The sequence below is a fragment of the Onychostoma macrolepis genome, chromosome 04 (genome assembly GCF_012432095.1).
Source record: "Onychostoma macrolepis isolate SWU-2019 chromosome 04, ASM1243209v1, whole genome shotgun sequence".
Lineage (NCBI taxonomy): Eukaryota > Metazoa > Chordata > Actinopteri > Cypriniformes > Cyprinidae > Onychostoma > Onychostoma macrolepis.
The window spans coordinates 5,387,991-5,408,892 of NC_081158.1; the positions used below are offsets into that span (position 1 = coordinate 5,387,991).

Below are 20,902 nucleotides of genomic sequence, written 5' to 3' on the forward strand. Positions count from 1 at the left end.
TTTGTAGATGATTTGACAAGGTAAAGACAGTAACACACTCGTGTGGAACCATTTTAATAGTTTTATTGTAAAACAGCTACAATCGTGATGAGTTCAGAGAGAGAATGATCGATAGCCCTTGAAAACCTCTGAGCAGCTACGAACTACAGTGCAGTTATGTGTCGACTGAAGAAACAGCAGTTCACCCAGCTTTCACGCTTCCACCACCTGAACGACAGCGTCTGCCTCCAGCAGCTCATCTCAGGATCACTAAGTATTATTTTTAAGTGCGTCGACTGGTTCTTGCTCTGGAACAGCATCCCGTTCAGATACTTGGGTCTGCAGCTCCTCCAGACTGCTCCTCAGCCCGTCCAGTCCGTCTCTCAGCGCCTGGCTCTCTGTGTCTGCGGTCGCCTTGCAGTCGTCCAGCGAGCGCTGGTGGGACTCGTGCTTGGCCGCGAGAGCGTTGAGTCTGGTGGTCTGCTCCGTCAGCGAGGCCTCCGTGCCCTGCTGGCTCTCCTCCACACCCTTCAGCCGGACCTCCGCGTCCTCTCTGTGCTTCTGCAGCTGGAGCAGCTGGTCTCTGGTGTGCGTCTCCAGGCTGTGGAGGGCGGTGCTGGACTCCTCCAGCCGGTCGCTGAGGCTCTGGATCTGGTCCGAGGCGCTCTGAGCGTCGGCTCGAGCCGCGGACACCTCGTCCCTCAGGTTCCCCGCGGTGCTCTGCAGCAGCGTCCTCACGGCCTCCACGTCCTCGGACACGGACGCCACCTCCCTGTTCCTGGTCTGCAGCTCGGCGCTCACCGCTGCGATCTGCTCCCGCAGCACGGCCGTGTTCCCCTCGGACACCTCGCTGGCGGTGCTGAGCGTGGCCACGGTGCCCCGGAGGGACGCCAGCTCCTGCCCGAGGAGCGCCGGGGCGTCCTGCTGCTCCAGACGAGCCCGGAGCTCCTGCAGCTCGCTCTGGAAGCGGCTCTGCTGGACGGAGGACTCGGCCGTGGAGCGGCTCAGCTGGGACAGACGCTCCTCCAGGGACGAGGCGTCCTGCTCCCGCGCCTCCTTCACCTCCCGGGCAGCCTGCGCCAGCTCCTGGGAGACCTTGCTCTGGAGTTTGTGGAGCGAGTCCTCCAGCCGCCGGGTGTTGTCCTCTCCTTTCTGAGCGGCTCGGCCGGTGCGCTCCAGATCAGTCCTGACGCTGTGCACCGCGCTCTCCAGAGCCTCCAGAGACGCCCGCATCGACCTGATCTGGAGACACAGATGGACAGAGACACTTAGGGACAGATTTACTAACCAAACCCTCTTTTGGCGTTAAAACAGTACTGTCAGGATTTACTACAGACACGCAGTGAAGAATTAGCGCTGAAAAGGCGTGGACACAGTTATAACACTGTGTATCTCACACACTTACTCTAACAGAGCAATCGCACCAGTTTGTTTTAATCGAACCAAACATGCCAGGTGTGAACACACCCTCAGGTCTTCAGATCACCTCAGAAAGGTGTGTTTCTTCTCGTCTTGAAGGATGTTTTGCATACCAGGGTCTGTTGAGCTCCTAGTCAAATATATGGTGAGTCATTATTCAGTGACGTGCTGAAGATTTCCAGTGAATAAAGGTAGGCTCTCAAACGGTCTATCAGAGGGAGCTTTTGTAATTTAATAGAAGAAATGCACAACTGGTGTGTGTTTTGAATAGACCGTCTAAAATCACTCCTGACAGTCATTAACCTTCACAAACTTGTCCGTGTCTAAGGTCTAAATTTAGGCCTGTTTCTCACGTGAACACTTGGAAGATATGTACTTCTTTCATGGTGCTTTTTGGTCAGATTTCACCTTGATTGCATGAACATCTTCAGCACTGCGCTGACGAGAGATGTGGGTTTAACGAGCTGAAGCCGAATAAATGATGAAAGCGAAGTGCACTTTAGCATACTTCTTTAAAGAGTACTTATTACGCAAATAATATACTTTTAAAAAATACACTTAAGTTTGAATTAAATCTAATGTTTTCAAAAACATAAAAACACATTATTTGGAATTGATTTCAAATGTATTATAGTTTAAATTTATATTAAATGCAGTTAGTTGGACTTTTTTGACCCACTTAAGTGTAAATGTATTTGTATTTTCATGATTGCTTCTACTATTGTATTTGAAATATGGTTAAAGTGTACTACCAAATTTACTGATAAGCAATTAATGTGAACTAAAATATAATTTAATGTCAGTTACATTAACACTATTATATAATTAAAAATATTTGCTAATAGTGAAGTTGCAGTTTAGTGTATTTAAAATGTATTTCAACAACCTGTTAAAGTGTATTTTAATTAAACACTACAATGTATTTTTAATAAGTAGTCTGATTATAATTAAACGTATTTTACCTGAATTTAAATGCAAATTAATTTGTTTTGATTTTTAAATTACCTTAATTTAGAATGTATTTTAAGGTGTTTTATTTTTAAAAATTTAAATTACCAGCGTATTTTACGACACTATAAACAGGCTTTTTGGCAGTACTATATATATATATTAGACTTCACAGATATGAATTGGATCTGAAATACACAGTAGTAATAAACATTTAACTTTAATTCTTTTACTTGCATTTTATGTTAAATTGCCACATAAATACTTTACAATTCCTTACATTTCGGACCCTATGAAACTAGGAATTTTTACAGTCAAAAAAATAATTATCATGTACTGACCAACACCAAATTTAATTGTTATTTCACTTTACTTTACTGTACAAGCAACTGTACTAAAGGAGAAAAACACATTTCAAGTGCATTAATGCACACAATATAAAATAGATTATATACACAATCAATTATTTTGCATGTGCTTTAGTATATTATTATCATGAAAGTGTCTCTCTAAGTCACTTAAGTATTTGAGTATTATCTGCAAGGGCACGGTTTAAAGAGTACTTTTAGGATTTGAAGTTCACTACAAGTGCACATTCAGTACAATTAAGCACACCTCGTTTTCACAAAGGTGGATATGGAGTGTTTTAGCAGTGACTCGAGCACACCTGACAGAAACCTGACGGACCTGATCACCTCAATTACAGCGAGAACAACAGCTCTCTCGGATGATCTGCCCTGTGGTGCATGAGGACCTGTCTTCAGCAGGACGAGAGGAGTCAAGAAGCTGCTGGAGTGTGTGAAACAGCTCTGCTCTGTTAGGAGCGACTCCCAGCTCATCTCTCGCTCCAGTGTCTGTGCTTCCTGCATCTGAACCTGGTCCAGGGGTGAATAAAGTGTGATTCTGGGACTCTGACAGCTGTAAGCTGGAGAATCCCGTCAGCCAATCAGAGACCACCACATCGTCCTGATGATGGGCCGCAGCACTGTTCATGTGGAGTTCATGTAATCACAAGCCACACTTACATTACATGTCCTGCCTGTCCAACCGCATCTCATGAACGAGTATAGTACGCCAAATAAAAACAAAAACTCATGGTATTGATACGCAAAAACTTTGGCGTGTGTATGCTACGCGATGGGTAGGATTAGGGTCGTGGGGTAGATGCGTATCATATGCACGCCAAAGTCAATTCTTGCGTCTCAGTGCCGCTACTTTTTGTTTTTATTCGGCGTACTATTTATACGCATTTTCATGAGCCAGGCTCGCCTTTCAACGCGCACGTGAAGTTATGCGTCTAAATGAAAGATGAGCAAACAGAGCGCGAGTACTTCAGTGATCAAAGACAGCATCTGAGCAGTTATCATCCCAGAAGCTTGTTTGAGGAGTTTGATCAGGGTGGTCTCCCCACAGATACTGACCTGTTGCAGCGCGTCCGCGCTCCTCTGGACGCTCTGCTCGTGTGTGGCGCTCGCGCGCTTGATCTCGGACAGCTCCTGGTAGAAGCACACGGACGCGATCACGGTCCCGGCCACGAAGCCCAGGTAACACAGCGCGGACAGCAGCTTCAGGAGCGGCGAGCCCGACGCGTTGCTCTCCGCTCGCGGCGCTCTCGGGCTCCTGGTCTTCGGCGCGTCCTCGGGCTGCGGGCTCGCGGGCGTCTTGTCGCTGTTCCCGGGCTGCGAGCTGCTCTTGTTTCTGTTCTTCGCGGTCATGGTTCCGTGCGTCGCGATGCTCAGCGAGCGGCGCGTTCTCTCATTCCTTTACTCTTCACGAGAACTCGACTCTCAGCGTCCAGCGGCTTCGCTTCTTCACAAACTCGAGCGTTTGCAGAGGAACGAAATGCAGTCTCAAAGTCACTTTTGCTGAAGTGTTCGAGCTGTAACGACGGACGCGGGTCAGATGTGCAGATGAAGGGCGTCGCGTCGCGTCGCGTTCTCGTTCGCTCCGCCCTTCTTCAGACGTGGCACTGATTTTGCTCAAACATCTGCACCATCCACCCATCAGTGTTGGACACAGCGCACCGAAACACGACTAAACAATACGATCAAAACAAGCAAGTAACGACCACAGACGGAGGAGAAAGTAGCCTGAAAGTACACAGTTTTAAACTAATCAAAGAGTACTTTCTGATTACAGAAACTAGTTAATTACAGAGACGCGGCGCGAGTATGTGTAAGTCGTTACCAGTGTTGGGAGTAACTACTTGCATTTAACAGATATGTGTCCCTGCAGCACAGCTATATTTGAAGCAATAGCCAACAATACATTATATGGGCCAGAATTATTGATTTCTCTTTATGACAAAAATCATTAGGATATTAAGTAAAGATCATGTTCCGTGAAGATATTTTGTACATTTCCTATCGTAAATATATCAAAACTTCATGTTTGATTAGTAATATGCATTGCTAAGAACTTCATTTGGACAACTTTAAAGGTGATTTTCTCAATATTTAGATTTTTTTGCACCCTCATATTCCAGATTTACAAATAGTTGCATCTCAGACAAATATTGTCCAACAAACCACACATCAATGGAAAGATTATTTATTCAGCTTTCAGATGATGTATTAATCTCAATTTCGAAAAATTGACCCTTATGACTGGTTTTGTGGTTCAGGGTCACACTTACGTAATTTAATTACAAAATAAATGTTCCACTTACTGAGAAAATGTGTAATTAAATTACAGTTACTTCTGAAAATGTTAAAAGATTATAAAGGGGTTACATCTGAATATTTTCACAGACATACAGATATGATTGATTTCTTTTATTAATTGCATTGAGTGGTTTAAATATGAGACAGCAGTGTTTCAGGAGTCTGGGACACAGAATAGAGCACATGCTTATGCCATAACTCACATATTTCCTACTTGGGTTTATGCATATGCTTTATTTCTAAGAAATTTTAAAAGATACCAGTGTTTCTGGTCATAGCAAAGATTTCATTTCAAATCTTATGATGGAATCTGTATTTAACCTCAGATCGATCTCAAAGTAAAAAGAGCTGATAAAGTCTGATTTTGTGGTGGCTGTGCTTTAAAATGACATTATAATAATCTTAATTAAAGTGATGGAGGACTGTGAAAGTCTGACAGTAATCAGTGTTGAGTACCCTGTCTGCTTTACATGTTTCAATGATTAACAGCTCAAAACATTCGTTAGAAATGGCAAGAAGTTATACTTTAATAAGAAAGACAGGCACCAAGTTTGTCAAATATATTATTCGGAATAAAACATTAAAAAAAAGAATGATAGCAGTTGCTCATGTAAGGCCGCTGATGGCGTGGACTCCGCTCCGTCCAATCAGAGGCTGCGCCTGCCGCTGCGCCCCGCCCTCTGCCGCTGTGTGAGCAGCGCGGGAAGCGCGCGGATGAAAGCCTGGTCAGAATGAGCGAGTCCGCGGGGAAAGCGCGCTCTCTGAGCGACGAGCAGATCATCAACCGATGGGGCTTCGACTACTACGTGTTCAAAGCGCTGAGCGCCTTCAGAGACGCGGACTACACGGCCTTCACGCACTTCACCAGCATCATCGAGAGTGAGTCACAGCTTGTTTACATCCGCGCTAGCGCTAGCTTTAGCTTTAGCTTTAGCGCTGCACTCCCCGTCAGAGGGTGTGTGTGTGTGTGTGTGTGTGTGTGTGTGTGTCGCTCACTAATATCGGTGTGTCGTGTCAGATCTGGTGGTCAGACCCGTTGACGGACACAGCGACATGATCGTGAAGCTGCGCTGCATGCAGTTCCTGTCCCGGATCAACAACGGAGACAAGCTCGGTGAGTGAGCGGAAGTCACGTGGTCAGAGACATCCGCCTTATCCAAATACACACTTCAGCACTTGATTACTAATGCGATGCGTTTCCTGTATTTGACCCAAGTGTTGTGAAAATGAGAACTTGTAGGCCTGGTTTCACAGACAGGGCTCGGGTTAAGCCAGGATTAGGCTGTAGTTCAATTAGGACATTTGTGACCCTGGACTACAAAACCAGTCTGAAGTGTAAATTTTTAGAAATTGAGATTTATACATAATCTGAAAGCTGAATAAATATGCTTTCCATTGATGTATGGTTTGTTAGGATCGGGCAATATTTGTCTGAGATACAACTATTTGTAAATCTGGAATATGAGGGTGCAAAAAAATCTAAATATTGAGAAAATCACCTTTAAAGTTGATCAAATGAAGTTCTTAGCAATGCATATTACTAATCAAACATGAAGTTTTAATATATTTACAGTAGGAAACTTACAAAATATCTTCATGGAACATGATCTTTACTTAATATCCTAATGATTTTTGGCATAAAAGAAAAAATTATAATTTTGACCCATACACTGTATTGTTGGCTATTGCTACAAATATAGCTGTGCTGCTTATGACTGCTTTTGTGCTGCAGCGTCACATTTAAGTATTTTTTTTATAATAGTGCCTTAGATAAAAACATTACTGGTGCACATCTTGAGACAAAACAAAGATCAGTCAGTGCAAGTTTCTCTCGGCTGAAACCGCTCAGACTTATATTTTGGGATAGTGTTATAAAAATGCAAGTCTACGTAGCTTTATTTGAATTTTAAATGCTTTGCATTTTTAATTAAACTTCTAAATGTCTGTTCAGTGGTTCCTATAACAGATTTAAACAGAATTTAATTTGTGGTGCTTCTAATGAAGCGATGAAAAGAAGTTGCAAATGTTGAGCAAAGTAAATATCAGCACTACTCATCTTTGCAGCACTTTGTTTTTCTACCTGACTGATGGGTGTTTCTGCTGCAGATCTGACGTTTGAGGAGCCCAAGACCCCTCTGGAGTCGGCCCTGAGCGTGCTGGAGAGCATCTGCCGGGACATGAGCGTCCCCCAGCGGGAGCAGCAGCGCGTCACGCAGGCCATCATCGAGACGGTCAGACACACACAACCTCATCTTGAGTCTCGAAGCTCTTTATTAAACCAGCTGCATTACTCTTCTATAGTTTGTTTTGTTTTTATTTGTTTACCACAAAAAAAATATTTTGTTCGTCCCATTAAAATAACATGTAATTTGGGTCATTTTTAATTTTATGTCGTGTGAATGCTTGAGAGTCATTTAAAAAGTGCTTGAGTTGCTCTCTCAGAAGATTCACAGATCCTGAAATGAATAATGTAATAATAACATTCACATGCATTTGTTTCGTTTGATGTTTCTCACATGCAGCAGAAATAGCAGCTATTGTAACCGCTCACTAAATTTAGTTGAAAAACTGGTGGTGAAATGTGTTGATGTGGCCTCGGCGCTGACCGTGTCTGTCTCTGTGCAGCTGATCATGGTGTGCATCCGCGGCGGGGAGTTCGCGAGGGCCGAGGAGGTGCTGCTCACACACTTCAGCGACGCCGCAGACTCGGCCGGGAAGGTGAGGAGCTGACGGAGCTCTTGTGTGCTGCTGTGTGTCTGGTGTGTGACGTCTCTCTCTCTGTGTGTGTGTGTGTGTGCAGAAGAAGCTGCTGCTGAGCCTGATTCGGCGCCGCCGCTCCTCTCACTCCGTGCTGCAGCTCAGCTCATACGCAGACTTCAAGCAGGACATGCTGGACTTCATCGAGCGGCTCTACCGCGTCCCCGAGCCCTTCCTCCTGCAGGTGCGTCACTCGCCCCGCTCGCCGCAGACGCTCCTGCCTCTCCTCACCTGTGTGTGTGTGTGCAGATGCTGAAGCGCTCCGGACACCCCAGCGTCAGGTCTGAGCCCGTCACCTCGTCCTCACAGGACAGACAGAAGACCAGCACCGCTGCAGAGGATCATGGGTAAACACACACAGCATGAGTCAGACGTGAACTAGTGCTGTTACTGTCAACACTGCTACTCGTTCAAATACAGCTGGTGCAAAGATAAACACAAATACTGCACGTGAGAAACAGAGTAACTGCTGTTATGTATTTGAAGTCAGATATTTTCTTGCGTTACTTGAAAGCAGTAATCTGATTGTGATGTTACCCCCAGCACTGATGAGCAGATCCTGTGCTAGTGTATAAATGTGCTGCTCTTGTTTCCGGTGTGTGTGTTAGCGTGGTGCCTCCCGCGGCGCGTCTGAGTCTGCGCAGTCTGCGGCAGGTGTACGGTGTGCTGCGCGAGCGCTACGCCGTCAGCGTCTCCTTCACGCAGCTGCAGCACGAGCTGGAGGAGGAGGAGGAGAGCCCCGAGCCGGCCGGACCAGAGCTGCACCTGGCCCTGTCCGAGACGCCCCTGGACCGAGAGAGCCAGCTGCCGTACGCCGGCATGACCATCTCACGCCTGGTGCAGGAGGACGACAGCCAGCTCAGTGATGAAGAAGAGGAGGAGGAGGAGGAGGAGGAGGCGCAGATCAGCTCGCCTCACAGGTCACTGACCGCCACAGCGCTAACCGCTAGGGGTGCGGCGATCGATCCTGGGGTTTTCTGAATGCACGGCGATTCTCTCGAGTCAGTTTTGAACAGCAGATGACTCTGCGTGCTTCCCGTTCCTTACACACACCACTTAGACATAAAATAATTATTTTTGTATCTGCGAGGCGTGAGACACATCTACCCCTAAAAATAATCATTCATACAGTTCAAAAAGGTTGAAGTGAATTACAAGTGGCTGTGTTTACATTAATCTCACGTCATAAAAGCCGAGTACATTTAGTCATGTAGCAGACGCTTTTATCCAAAGCCACTTACAAATGAGGACAATAGAAGCAATCAAAACAAACAAAAGAGCAATGATATGAAAGTGCTAATGCAGTACACGTAGCAAGGTGTTTTTTTATTATATAATAAATAAAAAGAAAACGAGCTAGAATAGAGAGTGCAGGTGTTATAGGGCTCTGGATGTTTAACCGCTTGCATGAATCAGCCGAGTGCACAAGCGCTCCTCTTCATGTGGTTAAAAACTAGCCTAGAGCGCTGTTAAAACCGGAGCTCAGAATCGATTTATCATCCCACCCCTAATATCCATAACCACACAGAGAAACGATAGCGCCTCCAGAACGACTGAAACACGGTCAGGACAGCTGTTGTTGTTGTTCTGATCTCTCTGGTGTTGTGAGCTCTTGTCTGAAGTCTGCGTGTGTTTCAGGATCGTCGTTCCCAGCGGCCCAGACTCAGACGATCCTGAGGTCCAGACGCGTCCCAGCAGCCCTCCGCCTGCCAGACACACATCCCCACAGAACCACAACAGGTTCATCAGCAGGTCACATGACAGATCACGTCGTTATGTGTCCAGTGTCTGACCGCTGTGTGTGTGTGTGTGTTTCAGTGAGACTTCATCGGCTCAGATCTGTACTCCCGCTCGTCACAGCAGACGCTCAGACACACACAGCAGGTGCGGCCCGTCACACATCAGTCTGTGTGTAGTGCTTTCTCTCAACCTGAAGAATATTCAACAAATGTCACAACTTTTGTATTTTTACCTTCGTGAAAACTTTTCACTCGGCGGAGGTGAAGATGGTGGCGAATGTCAAAGAAATTTCACTATTGTGTTGGTTTTTACTCGCTGATCGTTTTCATGACTAAAATCATTCAGTTTTTGTTATACTGATGTATAAAGGTGCGAGAAAACATGTTTTTCATTAAATGTCTTTACAAAACAATGTAGGTTATTAATTGGAAGTCATGCTGGCAAATATAGTTTCATGGCTGTGTTTTGCACAAGCATACAGTATGTGTTATGGATGATGAATTGCTGTCCAGTGTCTGACCGCAGTGTGTGTGTGTGTGTTTCAGTGAGACTTCATCGGCTCAGATCTGTACTCCCGCTCGTCACAGCAGACGCTCAGACACACACAGCAGGTGCGGCCCGTCACACATCAGTCTGTGTGTAGTGCTTTCATGACTCCGCAATCTCTCAACCTGAAGAATATTCAACAAATGTCACAACTTTTGTATTTTTACCTTCGTGAAAACTTCTTGAGCTGGTAAAACACTGGAGAATAACTTAAACTTGCATATGTTTACTTGTTCGGCGGAGGTGAAGATGGTGGCGAATGTCAAAGAAATTTCACTATTGTGTTGGTTTTTACTCGCTGATCGTTTTCATGACTAAAATCATTCAGTTTTTGTTATACTGATGTATAAAGGTGCGAGAAAACATGTTTTTCATTAAATGTCTTTACAAAACAATGTAGGTTATTAATTGGAAGTCATGCTGGCAAATATAGTTTCATGGCTGTGTTTTGCACAAGCATACAGTATGTGTTATGGATGATGAATTGCTGTCCAGTGTCTGACCGCAGTGTGTGTGTGTGTGTTTCAGTGAGACTTCATCAGCTCAGATCTGCACTCCCACTCGTCACAGCAGACGCTCAGACACACACAGCAGGTGCGGCCCGTCACACATCAGTCTGTGTGTAGTGCTTTCTCTCAACCTGAAGAATATTCAACAAATGTCACAACTTTTGTATTTTTACCTTCGTGAAAACTTCTTGAGCTGGTAAAACACTGGAGAATAACTTAAACTTGCATATGTTTACTTGTTCGGCGGAGGTGAAGATGGTGGCGAATGTCAAAGAAATTTCACTATTGTGTTGGTTTTTACTCGCTGATCGTTTTCATGACTAAAATCATTCAGTTTTTGTTATACTGATGTATAAAGGTGCGAGAAAACATGTTTTTCATTAAATGTCTTTACAAAACAATGTAGGTTATTAATTGGAAGTCATGCTGGCAAATATAGTTTCATGGCTGTGTTTTGCACAAGCATACAGTATGTGTTATGGATGATGAATTGCTGTCCAGTGTCTGACCGCAGTGTGTGTGTGTGTGTGTTTCAGTGAGACTTCATCAGCTCAGATCTGCACTCCCACTCGTCACAGCAGACGCTCAGACACACGGAAACGCAACAGGTGTGTATATATATGTGTTATATCAGTCACTATCACACTCATATCACAGCTGATGGTCACATGACTGACCAAAAGCAGCAGCAGCAGCATTTCTATTGATATCTCAAATAGCTCGTGATTCTTAGCCCAGTGGTAAATGTGCTAAAAACACTCGTTCAGACACATGCACGGAGCAAGAACGTGCTGTGCCTAAAAACTAGGGGTGACCCGAATAGTGAAGATATGATGCTTCGATACCAATCTCACAGTCGAATATTTGCAGGGTGTTATGATCGTGCCATTTTGGCTATATGGCGGTGCTCAGTGTCTGATTTCACATCAAACTACCGGTTTTCTGCCAATAAATTAATATACAGCCTATTAAGATAATGCTGTAAATAAGAATCTGAAAAGAAAGCAGCTTTAAATGAATATTTTAACATGCGTGAATGAATCCATCCACCCCTATAGATATTTAAAGGGTTGCTCCCATGTCGTTCCAAACCCGTTAAAGCTTTGTTCGTCTTCTGACTGCTTGACTCTTGGTAATGTATTTTTACCCCAAACATATGATTTGACTATCAGCAAGATTCAACAATTCTGATTCGACTCTGTAAATCTTTACTCGGGGACACCCCTAATAAAAACCATAACGCCCAAAACCTTCCCTTTTGTCCAACATCAGCCATTAATGCCATGTACTGCTCAATCACGGAGTTAATAAGACCTGTTTAACCCTTCATATACTGTTGCATCAGTGTCTGTATTGTGTATTTTGAGCACAAAACGTTGATGTTGGAAAGTTGTCGTGTTTGTAGTAGGGATGCACGGAAATGAACATTTTTGACCAAAATGAAACACTGAGCAGGGTTTCTCTCCCATGTATTTTGCCAATTTTTTCAACATTGCATAAATTAAATAGCTGGAATCTGCTTTTTACAGTTTTGTCTTGCTTTTCAAAGAAAAAAGAAATTGCAAAACAACAATTTAAAAATATTTACTTAACACTGAACTTTTTTTTTTTAAACAGTCTAACAGACGATAAGACCAATTATTAAGTTGGTAAAATAATATTTTTTGGCTATTCTTAGACCCCCTTCTTCAATCATTTATGTATTTTTACTGTACAAAGAGAATTCCCTTTGATCGAGTCCTTTCCAACCTGTGGATTCAACTCACAGAGCCTCTGAATCCAGGAATCAGTTGTTTTTGAATTGATTCACAGCCCTTGTTTTATAACGTGTCTTAACCGTAGTAAATCAAGTCCCCTCACTCTTTCTATAGAGTTTCTATAGGTTATGTCAGAGTTCAGATCCAGCTGTCAGGTCGCAGTGATAATGATGGATCTGTGTGATCTGCAGGACGGTGCTGTCCAGTGATGTGGAGTCTGAGGACCACGCCGCGTCTCCTCCGTCCAGCAGACGCTCGTCCAGACACCAACAACAGCAGAAGAGCGATCACAGGTGAGGACTGGGACTCACAGGAGCTCACAGCATCTGATCAACTGTTAGTACAGCTGTAATGAGGTCAATGACACTGGTGTTCATTGTTCAGTGACTGTATTCAGACGAATGAAACCCATCATTCAAACACAGTGCTAATAATGTGTAAAGCCTCGGGAAACGTCTGGACAGATGCAGGACAGAAGGTGTTTCACACACATCAACTAGGCCAGTCTTTTCAGGATGGAGCGGGTTCTGCTGTAATGCTGCACCTGTGACAGGCAAAGAAGTGCGATCAGAGATGGTTCACGTTTAGCCTGCGTAATTCTCTATTAAAGAGTGTTTATAAGTGCCACAAGGAACAACACTGAGCTACACTTCCCAAAAGCATTGTGCATGCGTTCACTCGTCCGGTCTGATCACTGGTGTTCACTGGGAGACTCAGCTGAGTGAATGGAGAAGCTGGTGTGATGAGAGAAAACACAGCATGTGCTAGATTGCATGGTGCTAGATTAGTAATGAAGAATGGCTGATGAATCTGTTGTCAACAGAAGAGAAGCTCTAATGACTCTCTGTGGTTTAATGAGATTCAGACAGCTGTAAATACTAGTACTGTGATCTCGTGTGTGTGTGTGTGTGTTTCAGTGAGTCTGAGTGTGTGATGATGGAGGTGCAGTGTTCATCAGCTCAGGTTTCCTCTCCCGCTCGTCCCAGCAGCCGCTCTCCGGCCGTCAAAGACACACACAAAAAACACAGGTGCCTTCATCTCTCTCTATCATCCTCATCCTCAGACGTGTGTGTGTTCAGAGTCACTGAGCGCTGTCTCCTGCAGGATCGTTCTGTCCAGTGATGTAGAGTCTGAGGACCACGCCGCGTCTCCTTCGTCCAGCAGACGCTCGTCCAGACACCAACACCAGCAGAAGAGCGATCACAGGTGAGGACTGGGACTTCTTTCCCTGCCCTACTTCATATGTAGCTGTTTTCACTGCTGACTGCAGTGTGTGTGTGCGTGTGTGCATGTTTATGTGGTTTACGGGGACACAAATGTGTATAATAACATGGGTATGACAGAGGTATTACAAGTTGAAGGTGGTTTATGAGGACACTGCCTATGTCCCCGTAAAACAAAAGGCTTAAAAAACATACTAAATGGTGTTTTTTTTGTTTTGTTTTTTGTTTTTTTAATCTAAAAATGCCTGTAGTCTCCTGTAAGGGGTAGGTTTAGGTGTAGGACAATAGCACATACAGTTTGTACAGTATAAAAACCATTACGCCTATGGAGAGTCCCCATAAACCACATAAACCAACGTGTGTGTGTGTGTGTGTTTCAGTGTGGGTGAATCCGCTCCGGACTCGACTCCTGCTCGTCCCAGCAGCCCTGCATCTGTCAGACGCTCAGACAGAGAGACACACAAAAAACACAGGTGCCTTCATCTCTCTCTATCATCCTCATCCTCAGACGTGTGTGTGTTCAGAGTCACTGAGCGCTGTCTCCTGCAGGATCGTTCTGTCCAGTGACGTGGAGTCTGAGGACCACGCCGCGTCTCCTTCGTCCAGCAGACGCTCGTCCAGACACAAACACCAGCAGAAGAGCGATCACAGGTGAGGACTGGGACTTCTTTCCCTGCCCTACTTCATATGTAGCTGTTTTCACTGCTGACTGCAGTGTGTGTGTGTGTGTGTGTGTATATGTGTGTATTAGAGGTCGACCGATAGTGGATTTAACCGATACCGATAGCTAGGTTGGACCACGCTGGCCGATACCGATTAATCAACCGATAGTTTTCAAAATGGATACTGAAAGAAAGCTAGTGCTTTACTATTTAAAAAAAAAAAAAAAAAGCAGCAACAGTACTGAACCATACTTTGTAAATGACTAAAAATATTAATATTATTTACTATATTGATCATTAAAGTTATTTCATAGTTTGCTAATGTTAAAAGAAGAAACTTTAAAATTTAAAAATGTAGCTAAAAGTGAATGTTGAAATGAAAACACACTAACAAGGAACAATACTTCTACAGTTTTCATTAATGCTACGAATGGACTCTTATTGTTAAATGTTACCATTTAATTTAAACAGTCATGCTTAAAGATGGCCATCTTTAAATACCTACACAAGGCCATAACATTAAAATTACATGCATATGGATATTGTATGTGTACTCGCACACTTTATTTGCTTCTATTTTTTAACACTTGATAATTATCTAATCCAAAAAAAAATAAAATGTTCGTCACACACCGGGCAAAAGCGCAGAGCTGCGTCTAGGAGAACTCAGAGGTATCACACACACACACACACACACACACACACACCAGGCGCTTTGCGTTCAATTCAAGTGGCGGTCTAAAACAATTTATTTAATCACCAAACGGACATAAGTTTGCTTCAAGAATGAACAATGTGGCATAAATGAGTTTGAAGTTTGGTGTTTAAAAAAAACAGAGCAAGCAGAAAGAGAACACGCGATCTGTATTACAGCTCTCTACATGAAGCATACAGACTTTATTAGAGCCACAGAAAGACAAACGTTTTGCTGAAAAATGCACAATACATAATTTATAGCCTAGGGTGAAGTCATTATGTACATTCACAACGATTTGGGACAAATATAATGTAATTTAATAGAGAACTATGTGAATGGCGCTCTGTTCCGCAGGCTTTTCTGTCGGCTGTATTTAAATGCGCGTCTGGGTTTCCGCTCTGTGCAGCGCGCAGTGTCACGTGTCAAAATAAACAACACATGCTGTCAGTGATTTCCGCCTCTAGAGGCTGCTCTAGTGCTGTATAATGCCAGCGGACCCTTCTCAGCCACTCCAGCAACGGTTGCAAACCGGAAAGTTATCGGCATGGATTTTTGCCGATAACCGATAGTTGTGGCAATCAACTATCGGTGCAGATTAATCGGCAAAACCGATGAATCGGTCGACCTCTAGTGTGTACCTACTTAACCATATTTTGGGGACAAATTTGTACCCAAAAGTGAGCTAAACCTGACAAAATCTACAAAAACCTCCCTTTGGGGACGTCCTCATTTGTAAAGCTGGTTTAAAAATAAAGTGTAAACAGGTTTTTTGAAATTGTAAAAATACAGAAAGTTTCCTGTAAGGGGTAGGTTTAGGTGTAGGGTTGGTGTAGGGTAATAGAAAATACGGTTTGTACAGTATAAAAAGCATTATGCCTATGGAATGTCCCCATTTAGATAGCTAAGTAAACGTGTGTGTGTGTGTGTGTGTGTGTGTGTGTGTGTGTGTGTGTGTGTTTCAGTGTGGGTGAATCCGCTCCGGACTCGACTCCTGCTCGTCCCAGCAGCCCTGCATCTGTCAGACGCTCAGACAGAGACACACACAAAAAACACAGGTGCCTTCATCTCTCTCTATCATCCTCATCCTCAGACGTGTGTGTGTTCAGAGTCACTGAGCGCTGTCTCCTGCAGGATCGTTCTGTCCAGTGATGTGGAGTCTGAGGACCACGCCGCGTCTCCTTCGTCCAGCAGACGCTCGTCCAGACACAAACACCAGCAGAAGAGCGATCACAGGTGAGGACTGGGACTTCTTTCCCTGCCCTACTTCATATGTAGCTGTTTTCACTGCTGACTCGGGGTTCCCGCGGGTCCTTAAAAAGTCTTATAAAACAGTTAGGTCCATTCCTTGATTCTGATTGGTCGGCAGCTGTTTTATATTCACGATACAGCACGGCTATGACCGCTTCACCAAACCGTTCTGTGTATCACTGAGCAACCCTTAGCAACACCTTTAGCAACATAAACAATCAGTAGCATCAAAACTGTTTCATGTATTATGTATTTCGGCAGAGTTAACTGTCTGTTATTTATTTAATGAAGCATGAGTGACCCCTGCTGGCGTTATGTTGCATCTTTCATCTTTAATTTTGAGAACCCGCCCGTGTAAATAAACGCTTCTCATGCGGAGATGTGTGTGCGGCGCGCGTCTGAGTGAAAGACTGCAGTTTCCGAAGTGAGGAGGGAATATTACTGAATTGATTAGTTTTCTGTTTCAGGTATGATTCTGTCCATCAGTTTACACTGTAATGATGCTTGCAAACTCGCGCTGTGCCGCGAATCGGTCTGTTTTAAAATTAAAAGACGGAAAACAGAAGTTTTCTCAAGCTGAGAGATGAGCAGATGTATGTGTGAGAAAATATCATATATGGTGTTTAAAAAATAAATGACAGCGGATGATAAGAGCTCTGTTTTTATTTAAGCTCCATTAGACGAGAGGCGGGTTCAGAACACTCTCTTGCTGTTACTGTTGCTGTCAGGAACTATTGTTTAGCGGAAGGACAGCATTTAACGAACTTGCTTCAAAAAAGTAACATTTCAATACATGCATACAATTTTCTATTCTATTTGTTTTCTTTTTATTTATTATATATATATTTTTTTTTAAATCCCTTGCTACATGTCCTCATTTGTAAGTCGCTTTGGATAAAAGCATCTTCTAAATGACTAAATATTAGTGGCTCATACTATTTTATAGCACTTGCTATTCAATTCTGTATATTATTATTTTTAAGGAATTATGTAGTTGTTTAATTGTATACACTTAATTATTGTCCTAACCAACTCCTAACCCTAAACATATCCGTTGGTAACCCTCTTGAAATATTTAACCTAATTTATTTCTATATATTCAGTTTTCTTGGAAAGAAAGACTTGTGTCTGTGCGAGACTTTAGTTCATTAGCCGCAGCGCGTCACGTCTGATGTGTGACCCACTGAAAGTGCAGTAAACGGTAAAACAATTGCGGTACAAATTAGTGTGATTTATTAGTACTTTAATAAATTATTTTAAATACAAATACTAATTTACAACATCCAGCAGCACAATGAACTGTTTTGCACAGCTAAATAGGCTAAATGGAGATTGCTGACTCCCCCTCAAACAGTTCACGCTAGCTCCTACATTAAAAATAAGATGGAAAGATAACAAATGAATAGTTTCCATTAGGGATGCACGACTTCACCAAGTCTCTCCTGTTTTTAACAAGAACTTATTTATTAGAATTAAATAAACAATAATGAAGTTTTTTTGACAGTACATTGAAGCTTTGAAAATAACTATAAATAAACTATATCAATCGCTGCATCCCCCTAACATTTTATTTTAAGACTTAACATTTGTTGATGGTCTAAAACAAAAGAGTTGCAAAAATTCTGAAAATCTTTTAGAGCTCATGAATTGTTTAAAAAAAATAAAACACATGACACATTACTGAATAAATCAATATATATAAAATTACTTAATTTACAAGTGTCAAGTTTGTGAATTTTTTTGTTTTCATGTAAGCTACAGCTTCTGACCTTTTTAAATCAAAACATACTCATTATTTTATGACATCAATTACTGCTTTATTTAATCAGAAAGGCTATTTTACTTTTTTAATTCAATTAGAAGTAGGCCAACAGCGCCCCCTACAGATTAAAACTCCTTACCGAACGGGCGTTAGGACCCGGGGAATATTCATTATAAATATCTAAACAGTAAAATGTGTTTGTATGTTATTTAATTAATACTTTTGACTCATCCATTTTCTTAAAAAATGTTTTAAAGGCTGAAATGTGAAGTGTATCATTTTCTATCTGTGTATCAAACTTCTATCTGAACTGTAAATCATGCTTTTAATAGTTTACCATAGACATTGCTCTACCCCGCTCATATGGTATTCATTTTATTTGTGCAGGTCTTAAAAAGTCTTAAATTTGAGCTTAAAAATCCTGCAGCAACCCCTGTGACTGCAGTGTGTGTGTGTGTGTGTGTGTTTCAGTGTGGGTGAATCAGCTCCGGTCTCGACTCCTGCTCGTCCCAGCAGCCCTGCGTCCGTCAGACGCTCAGACAGAGACACACAGGACCAGAGCAGGTACAGGACACCCGTCACTCACACACTGACACTGTACTGTAGAGTGTGTGTGGTGTCATGTGATGAACAACATGTTGATTTCTCTGTCAATTTAAAGGAAGATTTGGTTTCAAGCGATTAAAGCTCAATCATGAACAATCAACTCCCAGCCTTTAAAGCTATGGATTGACATTGAAATCTACAAATGCAAATGAGTGCAGTAAAATAGACGCTTAAATGTGAGTTTTGCATGTTTTCTTTCCTTTAGTCTGAAAGAAGACGTGTCAAGTGGTTTTGTCTGTCGAGTGTTGAACTGAAAACTGTCTGTGTGTGTTTGGCAGCGAGTGTGAGATGGAGGTGGAGGATGGAGGTTCATCCGTCCAGCACTCGACTCCTGCTCGTCCCAGCAGCAGACGCTCGGCCGCAGACACACCGGAGCAGAACAGGTGTGTTTCTGACTGTACATCCTCCTCCTCGTGGCTCTGACGGGCCGTGTGTGACGTATGTGTTCTCCTCAGGAGTGTGATAGTGTCCAGTGAGTCTGAGGATCACAGCTCGTCTCCTGCAGCGCAGACGCACCGCCGCCGCAGCAGCTCTCCGTCCTCTGGAGGAGCTCACAGAAGGAGGAGGTCCGTGTGACTGGAGCGCGTGTGTGTGTGTGTGTGTGTGTGACACAGACTGACTGTGTGTGTGTGTCTTAGGGCCCGATGGCAGGACGTGTCCGGGACGCACGAGAACTGGAGCGACGAGGAGTCACTGTTCAGTGCCACTTCAGGTACACACACACACACACACACACACACACACACACACACACACACACACACACACACACACACACACACACACGTCTGGGGCTGAGCCATACTGATATCAATAATTATCATTGCTGATGATTAGACAGTGTTTTGTGGTGATATTGTGATGATATAGTGTGTTTTGTGCTGTTTTCTTCATATTCTGTGCAGTGCTCAGATATGAACTGATACTGTATTTTCCACCTTTAACTGATTTACAGGGGAAATTTACTATTTTTATTTTCCTATTTTATTTATTAGAAGTATGCATCATCTTTTATGTTATAAGAAGATATTTTCAAGTCACTGTAGACTGTTACTAATCAAATGAAATCAGTATCAACTAAATCCATCTTTGCACTGCAGACTGCACCTGAAGCAGCAATTAAATGTATTTACAGTGCAATTACAGTTTCATTAATAATGGGTTACACTTTATTTAAAGGTGTCCTTGTTACAGTGTAATTATACGTTTAACTCCTGAATAATATTAATTAACTACATGTACTTACTATAGGATTAGGGTTTGGCTTAGGGTTACTTGCATGTAATTATGCATCATTTATTATTATAATAGTAAGTGCATGTAACATGTTAAAATAAAATAAAAAATTGCAAAAAGGACATCGTAAAATAAAGTGCTTCCAAATAATGCCATGAGATTATTTTAAAAAGTGTTTTGAATATTGAAATGTTAAAGATAATAAAACTATATTTTTAAGCATGAAACTGAAACTGCCAGTAGGTGGTCTTAATGAGGGAGTCACTGAATTATTCCCTCGCTCAAGTGATTAATTTAAACAGCTGATTGATTCAGGAACGAAGCGTTATGAACAGATCGTGGAATCATTGATTCGTTCAGCAGTGAAATAACACTGTTGCTCAGACGCACAGAAGTTGCTAGGATCTGTTTTCATCGGTGAAATACAGCAAAATTGACAGAAAACAAACAACGTACTTAAAATGTAACTTAAAACAATATGAACTTATTGAATTGTATAAAAAATGTGGTATTTGTGCAGTTGCGCTGATATATCGGGAGAAACACCACTCTTGCTTGTGTGATATTGCTAAAGCATTTCTTACAGAAATTGTATTGTAATCACGCAGTGGAAGTAGCACGTTTGTATTTGTGCACAATGAGTGACTCAATGTCAGCTTCCACATCAATTATAATATTATCATAGAGGATTCGTGTCACACACGCTCACGGTTCTGCTTCTGTCTCTGTTTCAGGCCGGTCCAGTAAGAAGTGCAGCAGGAAGGTGTGTACGTGTACGTGTCCGTCCGCCGCTCCTGTGTGAGTGTGAGAGTGTGCACTAATGTGTGTGTGTGTGTGTGTGTGTGTCAGATGTGGACGGTGCAGGAGTCGGAGTGGCTGAAGGAGGGAGTGCAGCGCTTCGGCGCGGGACACTGGGAGAAGATCCGCTCCGCCTTCCCCTTCACCGGACGCACCGCCGTCAACCTGAAGGACCGCTGGAGGACCATGCTCAAGCTCAGGCTGGTGTGACCCACGCACACCTGTTTTATCATGTTTTACTCTCTTGTTCCTCAAACTGTTTTAAAAGGTTTGTGTTCCTTATTAAACGTTTGTTCTGTTCGTGCAGCGCTGCTGTCCTCATTCTTGTGCACTCGCACTCGGTGACGTCCTT

The 20,902-nt window shown here is 43.1% G+C and overlaps 2 protein-coding genes across 9 annotated transcripts; one reads left to right on the forward strand and one right to left on the reverse strand.

Moving 5' to 3' along the window:
- Positions 1–41: 41 nt before the first annotated feature.
- On the reverse strand, positions 42–5,468 carry ckap4 (cytoskeleton associated protein 4). The gene is made up of 2 exons (XM_058773105.1): positions 3,768–5,468; positions 42–1,221 (listed from the first exon to the last, which is right to left on the reverse strand). Exons 1-2 carry the CDS (start codon positions 4,059–4,061, stop codon positions 250–252), a joined length of 1,266 nt encoding a protein of 421 aa, XP_058629088.1. The 5' UTR covers positions 4,062–5,468; the 3' UTR covers positions 42–249.
- A 144-nt stretch (positions 5,469–5,612) lies between these two features.
- terfa (telomeric repeat binding factor a) lies at positions 5,613–20,856 on the forward strand. 8 transcript variants are annotated; one of them, XM_058773092.1, is made up of 24 exons: positions 5,623–5,888; positions 6,028–6,123; positions 7,116–7,240; positions 7,635–7,727; positions 7,810–7,950; positions 8,016–8,113; positions 8,375–8,686; positions 9,405–9,506; positions 9,585–9,650; positions 10,052–10,117; positions 11,098–11,169; positions 12,510–12,611; positions 13,236–13,346; positions 13,423–13,524; positions 13,922–14,014; positions 14,091–14,192; positions 15,863–15,955; positions 16,032–16,133; positions 18,382–18,474; positions 18,795–18,899; positions 18,972–19,082; positions 19,155–19,228; positions 20,487–20,515; positions 20,602–20,856. In XM_058773092.1, exons 1-24 carry the CDS (start codon positions 5,741–5,743, stop codon positions 20,758–20,760), a joined length of 2,595 nt encoding a protein of 864 aa, XP_058629075.1. In that variant the 5' UTR covers positions 5,623–5,740; the 3' UTR covers positions 20,761–20,856. The 8 variants fall into 8 exon arrangements, 7 of the variants coding, with proteins under 7 accessions (XP_058629080.1, XP_058629079.1, XP_058629078.1 ...); XM_058773091.1 differs by lacking the exon at positions 10,052–10,117 and adding an exon at positions 10,581–10,646; XM_058773094.1 differs by lacking the exon at positions 9,585–9,650.
- Positions 20,857–20,902: the final 46 nt, after the last annotated feature.